Here is an 11,509-nt window from a genome sequence, read left to right as displayed (position 1 = left end):
AGGTCTTACATACATAGCAAAATGGAAAATTAGTACTGCCAGGAGAAGAAGGGGAAAAAAACTTGGTAAGGAGAGCAGTGCCTTGGAATTAACTGTTTGTTATATTTGACTGTGGAATGTCCAACACCTGAAAGCTTTAAGGATGGGCTGGACAAAGAAAGAGTTAAATGGTTTACAGCAAATCCCACCTCAGATTGTCAGAATGGATCAGGTTCCCTTTTTTATTATAGTAGATTTTTACTTGCTGAGATTTTTTTTTCCTTTTCCCCTAAAGGCAAATGCTTTCTTAATGAAAAGAAATGCTGCATGCTCACATCATACAATAATCTGTGTACTTTAAAAGTCAGGTGTAAAATGAAAAAAAGAATCCTATCTTGAGAAATATACAATGTTCCAACCAAACTACATATTTATTTTTCTAAAGAGGGTTGTATCCACCTACCCAGTATCTTTATCCTAGCTTGTCAACTGGGGAGAGAGTGGGATAAGTTTTGAAACATCTCACTTCTCAATGGAATAAGTCATCATATGGGTGATGACTGCTAAGAATCTTATGTTCAAAAAGCAAGAGAAGCATTCCAGCAAATGGCATTCCCTACATGAAAGGCCAACAGATTATTCTTTTGTTAAAGCTACCCTACCTCACTGTTTCAATCAAAGATGGGCTCATTAATCCTTACAAGATATGATTCAGAAAAAAACAGCACAGTTTATTCTATAAAAGTCTGTTTTTGTTAAAATGATACTTCTTGCTACATTTTATTTGTATACTTTTGTGCTTTGATAGTTAAAGGAACTTGAATTTTAGCAATTACACCTCTGCAGTTAGAAAACAGGGAAACTGTGAAGCAGTATCTTACGAAGATAGGAGTGATGGAAATATTTCATATAATTTATATATATAAATATATAAAATATATTTTTATATTTTATAATTTTATCTCTTACTAAAAAAAAACAACAATCAACTACAAAGAATTAAAATAGAGGATTTAACATTGAAGTCTGTAATCCTCAGTTACAAGTAAACAGAATGTCAAGGTATTCCCCACAGCAAATTTCTAAGAACAGAGAACAATATAAAAATGTTTCTCATTCCCACTGTTAACCCCAGCTGCTTTCTAGATTTTAATTTTAATTTCAAAGAAACAGAAAAAAAATTCAGAACTCCTAAGAGCATTCATCCTTTTTTCTACCATAGGGGAGAAACTGATCAACATACAAAACCCTACTAGCTGGCTTTTAAAGCACAGGCATGGTTGAACTATGCACCTGATTGAAGAGATTCCACGAGCTTGTCTCAATAACACAAATGAGACAGAAGTCTCTCTATACCTCCATTACAGGCTTCTCAGCACAAAACCTCTGAGCACAAAAATAATAAATAAATAGCTTTGTCTTTTTCTTTCCCATTGCCACATTAGTATTCTGCAACAAAACTAATCTGGTAAATTTGTCTAGCACATTAACTTAAGCCAGGATGACTTTTCAATTCAAATATGATTATTTGATAACTACATACTATTTTTTCTGATAAATCAATTTAAGAAGTTCACACAAAATAACTTCTTTTTTCATTACTTATGTAGCAGGTCAACAAGAGTGTTTAAATGCCAACTAAACAGGCAGTGAATACATGGACTTCAAGGAAGAAAATCCACAAACTCAACAAAGTCTTAATTTTAAATGTTCTTGAAGTGTGAACAATAGATGTTAAAAAAGAAATCACTTCAAATATTTTACTATCATATCAACCCCACAAGTAATAATTACTTTTTTATAATGCCTTATTGGCGAATTGTTTCAAGCAGTATAGAATATCATTCTCCATAACTTTGCATGACAATCTTTTTTTTTTTTTTTTTTTTTAAAGCACTCACCGGGACATCAGCCTAATAGATTTTAATCACTGTGACATGCTAAACCTTCTTGTTACTTTACTGCTCGTTTTCCTTTGGCATTCTATCCAATCTGATGGGAAAATGACTTTTCTGCAGTGTTTCTACTTACAGCTTCAAAGCTCATCAGACACGGTACACAAGGAGAACTTTTAATCTTCTGAAAGGCAAAATCTGTCAAACCACTGTTCAAACACACACACGGCTTCAGCCCAGACCAATTATCCCAGCTCAGCTTCCAACACAGTTTAACACCTCAAGCTTTATAAATTAAACCAAGCTGAATTCCACAGCACGGCTCAATTCAATGAAGTGAAAAAAATATCAGAGGCCTGCCCTGAACTTCAGCACACTCATTTCCAAAACACAAAGCAGTGATGTGATAGCTTAGTGATATGGCTGGTGCCAGAGGATAAGACTTCTAACCAGATTTAAGACTTGCAGTCCATCTGAAGATGCGTTAGATTATTCCTACATACTTCAGGTCTGTTAAATTTATTCAGGTTTCTTCTTTAGGTTAGTTTAAGGACATTGGTTAATTTTGTATTACCTAAATAGATTGGTTTCCTAAAACACAAAAGGATAACACAAGCCTATTTTGTAAAGAGGCAAAAACTGAATATACAAAGTAACAGATTCAGTAACATTTACTGCACAGCTAAGAAAATGGCACACCTGGAATATCTACAAAAGAAAACTGGCCCATGTAACTAATTACCATGGCAAAGCCTTGTTGTTTAACACACAAAACTATACTGGGGATCAAGTACTAGAACGATCATTCACCAGGAATAACTGTTTCCACATAATTAGCAGATACCTGAACTGTGAATGCTACAATGTGTTCCAACAGTACATCTCAACTGTGACTTCTGTGCACAGACAATCCTACTTAAAACATGCTGTGAAAGTACCTTGGCTTTATCCTTGCCCTTTTTCCTCTTTTATTTTCTGGTATTAAAAGTGAGAATCTGCTATGAACCTGCCTGATTGAAAAGGCAATTGAAGACATCTTAAAGTTGCATCATAAAGCAAGCCTGATATGTAAGTCCTAAGCAACTTAAATTTAAAAATCACAGCTTTCTCAACTGAGGGAGTCAGAAAAATTATAAAATAAATTTAAAACCCCAGACTGTAGGGACTTTAATTGGCTTCTGATCTGAATTCTTCAATACAGAACAGTGACAACAGTGTAATTCTCTCAAATTCTCTTGAATTCAGTGTTATGCACAAAACTGCATACACTGAGAGACATCCCAGCCACAAGAGATGGATAAAAGCTTTGACTAGCTGGGCCCACTGTTCAGGAGGGTACCTGCTATTTATATACTAAATGAAATACATTCTTGCCATTACCAGGAAAAGATAAGTACTTCTTACCACAAAGTATTTCTAATGGATATCTGAATCCCAACAGCTCTCTGAATAGGGAAGAGGTATTCAATTAGTCAGCAATTCAATTAGAATTGCTTTATCAACTCAGGAGTCTGCATACTGAAGAGAAGATTCAGTAGGAGAAGTAAGGAAGGACACAACATTTAAAGTATCTATATTAAAAATATTTTATCCAATAATATACAGCTTTACCCAATCATGCACTATTTACTCTTCACCATAGCTACACAAATAAAAGAATGCAACTAGCAAAGCCTTTGCAAATATAGTTCAAATTTATTTTTATTTCCACTGATAATTAAAATAGGTTTCTTACAATGCCCTTCAGCTGTTTCAGCTCTTGAATCAGCTGTTGCTCATTAGGCCACCTCTTCTGCTTTATTCAGTTCTTCTTTAGCTTCTACATCTGCCACCTCAGGGTGACTGCAAGCAGCATCCCTAGCTGAGAGCTTTTTCATTTTGATGTTTGGCAGTTTCCTCAGATCACCATCCCATTCTCTTAAAAAAACAAATAAATGTGCATTAGAAAGGGTGTGGTTAGTCAGTCAAGAGAGGTTCTCCTCCCCCTCTATTCTGCATTGGTGAGGCCGCATCTGGAGTATTGTGTCCAGTTCTGGGCCCCTCAGTTCAAGAAGGACAGGGAACTGCTCAGAAGAGTCCAGCGCAGAGCTACAAAGATGATGAAGGGAGTGGAACATCTCCCTTATGAGGAAAAGCTGAGGGAGCTGGGTCTCTTTAGCTTGGAGAAAAGGAGACTGAGGGGTGACCTCATCAATGTTTACAAATATGTAAGGGGTGAGTGTCAGGGGGATGGAGTTAGGCTTTTCTCAGTGATGACCAGTGATAAGACAAGGGGTAATGGGTGTAAATTGGAGCATAGGAGGTTCAAGGTGAATATCCAAAAAATTTTTTTTACTGTGAGAGTGACAGAGCACTGGAACAGGCTGCCCAGGGAGGTTGTAGAGTCTCCTTCACTGGAGACATTCAAAACCCACCAGGATGCGTTCCTGTGTAATGTACTCTAGGTGACCCTGCCTTGGCAGGGGGGTTGGACTGGATGATCTTTTGAGGTCCCTTCCAGCCCCTAAGATTCTATGATTCTATGATTTAAATAAATATGAAATGAACAAAAAATCCAATCAACCAAACCAAACAATTACCAACAGAAATAGGACTAGCAGAATTAATTCACCTTGCCTCAGAAGATGCTAACTCAGGTGAGGCTGCTTTTCTAAACTACACTATCAATCCCACTACAGAATGAATAAGCACCAGCATTTTCACCTGATATTGTCCACTGCAGCAGCTGTAATTTCTCTGTGAAAAACTGAGTACTCTTAAGATTTGACCTTCGGAACAAAAAATATATGATTCACTTTATTCCCACAGACTATTTGTATCCTCAGTTACTTTAGGCCACTTGCTTTCAGGTTTGAAATATTCAACTCCCAGTCTTGCAAGCAATAGAAAAGCAGTTTGGAAGATCATCTTAATCTGGATTCTGAATTTGCAGAGCTAATACCACACATATAGGAAGTCCTTTATTATGATCTATGGTAACTATTAATACCTTGTATGACTGACTTGAAGGGTACACAAAATGTTAGCAAGCATTAATTCACAGTATAGTATTTCAAAGGGCTGCAGCAAGGAGGAAAGGTTCATTTAAATACCACAAGTCACATCCAGTACTGAATTACTAGAATGCTTGCTTGACTATAGTAAGTGCACTACATGGATAACTTCTCAAGGACAGAGACAGTATTTGCCACTTATAAGACAGACATGCTTTTCTTCTATCAAGATAATAAAACAACACTTCCATCAGATGTCCCAGTACAAGTATCCAATTTTGTATTTATAAATACGTCAGCCAGAGGCCTCTCTCTTTGATCTTTCTGGCTGTACTCCAATATCCTGTGACTTCTGGCTACATATCAACCCTAGGATTTAGTGCTATAGCATTCCTGGCAACATAAGCATTCATAAGATTTATTTTTTTTTTCCATTTAAAGTATCTCATTTGATAAAGCTGTCAGCAAGAGTGTTCATTCAATCTATCACCAAGGCATATTGGCTTGCTGGCCCAGACAAGCCAGCACGAAGTGTCAGAGTTCACAAATCTTTTTTATTTAACTGGATGCAAGCTGTGAATATGCTCAACATTTTCAACTAGTATATACACACAAACACTATTACTAGTACTACAGGTAGAACTGGATCTTACAAAACATGACTAAAATCTTAGTGCTGTTTTATTTTCTTAATGGGTTAAGATTTCTTAATTTTCTGACTATACATAACTTAGGTCATGATGTTATATGACTACAATTACCATCTGAAATCCCATTTCAGTAAGAAAACAGTGTAATTCCATTTATCAATAAATCTGTATTTTGATCCTTAAACACTAAGAGTAAATGCTAAGCATTTTTATGTAAATGAGTGAACAGCTGAGGTGATAATTTTAGGTAAAGAGAAAATGTTCTCTAAGAATACTGAAAAAAAAAAAGATACTAAATTACAGAAATTAAATCCTAACTGTTGAAGCTTTCTAACCCTTCCAATGTTTTAATGATTAACTGTCACCACTATTCCGCTTGTAGCAGGTAAATACTGAAATATCAATACCATACCTAGTCTGCTTTTTGAAATGACAAATTCTTTGACAGCTTTGCATAAAATTTTTTTTCAGAAAAAATACACACAACATATCAAATTCAGACACACTATTTTGCATAAGCAAATTAGTAGTGATACTATAAGAACTTACCTGAAAAATTTAAGATGCTTTCTGTTCATAATGTCTGGGATTTCTAATGGGAATGAAATTAAATTCTATTAGATGTGTTACATTAGTCAGGTGAGTCCCATTTCAAAGACCTGAACTAAAGGGTTGAAGATTTCATTTCAGGGATTAAAAGACCAAAAAATGAGAACAAGGATTAGTATTAGAAAGTTTCTAGAGCAATATATGTAAACAGGAAGACCTCTCACTGCTGAAGAAAAGGAAGTGAATTTATACCTATGAGCTGTTCTGGAATTCAAAGGTACATATGAGTATCTGAAAATCGAATCCCAACAAATAGAAAAAAGAGGGTGCTTAATTTTTCTAAACTGACACATCCAAGAAATAGCAAAATTTTAAGCATTTACAGTTTCTCTTTAAAAAAAAGTCCAGTGAAGAAATTAGGATAATAATTTATTTCTTTTAAAAGCATAACTAATCCCTCAACCAAAACCACATTCTGGTTATGCTGGTTTTTAACAGACATTCAGTCACCCACGTAACAAAGTAATTCTGGTCTGCAGCACTTACTCTAAATACACATAACAGGTAAGAGGTAAAATAAGAAAGCTTAGTTTCAAAACTGACTTAAATATACAAGCCTTGCTATAAATTAACAATTAATAAGTAGTCCATAAGTACTTTGAAGTGTTTTTGGAAAAAAACTGCTAACCACTTACATCACCAGGGCAAGCAAGAAAGTCCAGTAGCAGAGTTACAGTCATAGAAGATATTCTCTACAAATCTTCTTTACTTTGGTAATAAAAAGTGAGGTAAACATCTTCTAGAGACCTAGGGTACAGATTTTTTTTTTCTCCTGGGGTAGCCAAAACATTCCTACTAGATGTGCAGTTTATAAACTCAAGCAGAATTTTACCTAGGATGTCTGAGCTGCTTTGCCTTGATTCAGTGTCTTTATCTTCTTAGTCAGTCCTGAAGTATTGCAAGTGATCTGTGCTTAGTATCTTCACTAAGTCATTAACATTTTTTGCCTTAGGAGCCTTGAAATGTTTGCACAGTATAAAATACCTCATTACTCTCTATGAACCATATAGATTTCAGAGCCAGCAGGTTTCACAACAACAAAGATGCTTGCTATCTCTGTATAATTAAATCTGCTTTATTATTTTACCTCTTAAAAATGTGACTTTTCAGCAACTTCCTGTACTGCCCTTTGGCAAAGCCTACACATCCAGTTCTGCCTTTGTTCATCTAATACTCTTCCTAATTCTTACAGTAATAAGTAAGATTGTGCTACCAATGCAGGAGCCTAGATTATTTTACTGCTACAGAATATAGGATGATCATACCTATCACTTCGTTTTGTGGCCAGACAGTAATTACTATTCAGAAAAATATTCCATCACTTTACATTGGATTAAAAAGTTAGCAATTTTGAAGAGCAACAATATATGCAAAAGATTTTGGTACCAATTATGTTGATTTATGCAGCCTGCTTCTTGGTAAATAGAGTGATCCTGTTCACAGCTAAGCAAAGCAATACAAAGAAACAATTGCCTAATCCTGTTTTTGTCTGGTGGTTCCTTGGTTCTGATACACATCAATACTGCATTAGGTCCATCCTGCCCATCTAAGCACCGAAACAATGGTACCTCTTGTTTGTTTTGTTGTCCCTTGAACTGCACTCTGGGCAGCACAATGCTAAATGTGCTGAAATATTCTAGCCTCTGGGAGAGACAGAAGTTCTTCCCTTCTCTCAGGTATGTTACAATGCCTATGCAGTTTGCTTCTAGGACAGAGCTTAGTGATGTAAACAGTGAGTCTCGCAGAAGTGACACCATGCTCACTTGGGCCAGCGGCCCCAGAAATATGCCAAAAGTTTGTTCCTTTTGTCAAAGCACTGATGCAACACACATACAGTTCAGTTACTGCTTTTTCTGATTGAAAAAACACCTTGGAAAGCATTTAATGGCTTTTATTAACTTACTTGGAACTTCCAAAGAGAATACTATTGCAGTTTTATCCAGCCTGTCTTCCAGGGCTCACCAATGTCATGAGCAAGCAGATATTCTGAAGGGGGAGCTTATGTGACAAACGAAGATTTGGCACTGAATCAGTCTTTACTGCTTTGGCAGTAGCAAAATTTTTAAGTTACACTTCCAAGTGTGCTTCCAATACCTTATACAATACAAACCACAGAGTTGCCAGATGATGAAGAAAACTAGAAACTCTAGTCCCGTGCATGTAAAAATAAAATAACCATATACTGCACAGTGACTGATTTTTTTAAGTTCTGGTTGAAAGCTACTGTAGCACTGTATTTTCAGATTACTAACACTTGTCCTAGTCAGAAGTATCTCCTTAGGATGCACCACTGTCATGGTTTTTGCTGCTACTTAGAAAGCTCTTAGTTTGCTTTAAAAATAAGAAGTCACAGGAGAGTGTTTTCTGAACTAAAGATGGAAAAAATGAAAGAAATATGACATGTGGATTAGTGGAAATGAAATGAACACACTGTTTTGGGGAACAGATATTGTCAGCATTGTTAGTGAAAAAATTTCAGTTAAAAATTGAAGTAAGCCTTTTTTGTCAAGTTTTTGACCCTTTCATATAACATTTGAACTTGCTTCTGAGGAAGAACAAACAGCACACTAGCTTTCAAACTCTGTCATGAAGTGCTTAACACTGTTTCATGACAAGGAAAAAGACAAAGTGACTGAGCTTAATTTGTAACACAGAACTTGCATAAAATGCTGTAAAGTCATGACCTTTCCCACTGTTCAGATGGAAAAGCACTGGATCAGATCACTTCAAAATTTTCAGGGGCAACAGAGAAAAAGCTTCTGTCAGCTGTAGGTCTAACTGATCCTGCCTTTATGCACAGGCTTGGACTGGAGGGCTTCTGAAGCACAACTAGAGAAAAACGGGATAGAGGAGTTAATCCCAGTGTCAGAGTGCCCTTCTAGAGCTGGTGCATCTTCCTTTACAAGCTGTTTTTCCTCAGGATTTACACTGTGTATCTTTGAGAACATATGAAGCAATTAAAAGCTAATTACCAAGCATGGATAATGTTCCAAAGAAATAATGAATATGCTTTCCAACTGAAAGCATGCTAACTCTGAGTTCCAAGGGTGTATCCTATAGATCTCTAGGATTTCCACTAAATAGCTTTGCTATGCAATTTTAAGACCCGATTAAAAACAACACACAAATGACAAAGTTGGGAAGAAAACTGCATTAAAAATTAATTTAGCTGCTAACAAAACTCAGCCTCACACATAGACTGAATGTTTCCTGCATAGGTACTATTTATTTTTTTTAAAGACTAAAATCTATTATGCTTTTGGGTATCTTATCTACAACTGTTGTTAAAAGCCAGTTAAGAAGTATTCACTTTTCATTCACATATAACTGGCATATATTATGTATATACACAGCAACAAATTTTAGGAGATTTTCCTAAATGTGAACAATGCATAACGTAGCCTCTTCACAGCAAATGCACATGCATACAAGAATAATGAGTTCAAGAATAGGGGGAAAAAAACCCAACAAATACAAAGTGTGCTATAAAAGCTCCCTCACTACAGCCTCCAACATAAAAGCTTGGTTTCCAGATGATTTCCATTTATCCCCAATCTCTAATTACAGCATTTAGCAGCAACCATTTTCTCTGAATGAATACTGTCCCAGAGAAAGAGCAAAACCTGCAGCAGCTGTGATAACAAATAATGAATGATATGAGAGTGTATTTAATATGTGAAGTTGCACCATGCTCTCTGAATGCTTTCTTACTAATGGTATAATAACCTCAAATTTTGCTTACAATATTTTTTGATTCTTCTTTATTTTTATGTTGTGGTTGTGCATTTGACATCTTTCTATCTAGTCCTATTGCTCTTTTCTGTCAGCTCTTCACAAAGCAGTAAGGCAAAAAGGAAGAACTAAAGTTTAAAAACAAAACCAACCAACAAAACAAAACTGAGATAACTGATTACATTCTTAGTATCTATCTTCCTATGCCTTAGCCCCCAGCTTCTAAGAAACCCCAGATTACACATGAAGTCACACAGATATTCCTGCATTCCTCTGCCATTGCAGTATGTGAAAATACTAATTAACACTGGTAAAATTTTTTAAGTCCTTCATTTTCTTTATTGGTAAAATATAAACTGGAGGAAAATGGTGCATTACAAACAACCCAAACCTTGCTGTGCTTTGTACCCTAACCACACAACAATGTAAATTCTTCAGGTCTTCCATGATGTACTTCCACTGTTACAAGGACAGACTGCCTTCTAATACTTTAGTATTAAAGCCAAGTTCAGCACTCAGCTCCAATGTGCTTATTTGTTTTAAAAAAATACATACATTTCACTACTATTTTGTTCTTGACTCTCTTCAAAACAACTCTGTGCCTTTTGCACTTTCATTATCCCTTTGTCTTTCTTCCTTATCTCACTAGATTACTGCTGCTTCCTTTCAGCCTAGTTGCTATCAAATTTTCAGGCTTTTAGGTCTCTCTTTCTTCCATGTAGCTTCCAAAAATAGAAAATACTTCCAAATGAGTTTGTTTGTTCTTTCAGAAGGCTATGCACCTTAAATGTATATTTTCAGCTTTAATGCTTATGTTGTGTTTTCCACACACGACTGCTTCTTGGAAGATTTTTTTAGATAATCTGCTGCTATAGCAGGCTACCCCAAAGGAAGAAAAATAGTAATAAAAAAGTCAATTAGAGTACCTGGCATTAGAATTTTATTAAAACTTGTGACATGGCCAAGGTAAATGTTTAAAAACACAAAATGTTTTCACCTAGGCTCTTACCTACAAGATCTTTAGTTTCAAATCTTCCAGATTTTTGTGGGGTTTTGATTAAGTGTTAGGCCCTTCACACACACCCCCACACCTCCAGACAGCACCTTCACTCCCTCCAGTAAGTCGAAGAATGGAGCCTAGCTCCTCTTCCTTAGAAGAACAAGAAGAAAAATGTGTTTTTCTATTTGTGGGTTATCATTTATGCTTGTAGGGTAGATTTGTTACCATAGCCCAGGATTCCTTCCTGGATTACCTAAATTTTAACTGGAAAACTCCAGCAATATTCACATTTTGGAAGTATATCAGTACTATAATTTCTGCTACAATCATCCTCCCACATCAAAAACATTTCAACCTTAGTGGAATGAAAGGTCTCTTTCTGAAGATGTTTTAGGCCCATGAGTTCAGGGGCTTTGGTTCTCTTCCAGTTTATGAACCATAAATCCCACTCTCATGATACAAAATTTGTTGAAGTTCCTCATGCCACTGGTCCCCCCCAGTGGAAAGGGGCAAGTCAGGCCACAGGTTTATCTCTAATGGTAAGTTTGTGTATTATTAAAAGTATGTCAGAGGAAGCTGGGTATAAAGACTTCATTGGAGCAAGTCCAGATAACGAAGCCCACCTAAAAAAAGTAATTCATTTGTAGGGAA

At 36.0% G+C, this 11,509-nt stretch overlaps 1 protein-coding gene across 1 annotated transcript in view; it reads right to left on the bottom strand.

Annotated features, from left to right (window-relative positions):
* Positions 1–3,554: 3,554 nt before the first annotated feature.
* The window catches only part of TMA16 (translation machinery associated 16 homolog (S. cerevisiae)), a 13,350-nt gene continuing 5,395 nt past the window's right edge, over positions 3,555–11,509 (bottom strand). Inside the window, exons 7-8 of the mRNA XM_009995995.1 lie at positions 6,067–6,109; positions 3,555–3,791 (exon numbers count right to left, since the gene is read on the bottom strand). Of these exons, the coding sequence (XP_009994297.1) occupies positions 3,653–3,791; positions 6,067–6,109 (182 nt within the window). The 3' untranslated portion in view covers positions 3,555–3,652. The remainder of the gene's footprint in view (positions 3,792–6,066; positions 6,110–11,509) is intronic.

This window comes from Chaetura pelagica, unplaced genomic scaffold (genome assembly GCF_000747805.2).
Source record: "Chaetura pelagica isolate M959 unplaced genomic scaffold, ChaPel_1.0 scaffold142, whole genome shotgun sequence".
Lineage (NCBI taxonomy): Eukaryota > Metazoa > Chordata > Aves > Apodiformes > Apodidae > Chaetura > Chaetura pelagica.
Note: the sequence above shows the minus strand (reverse complement) of the source record. Positions and strands in the feature narration are given on the sequence as shown.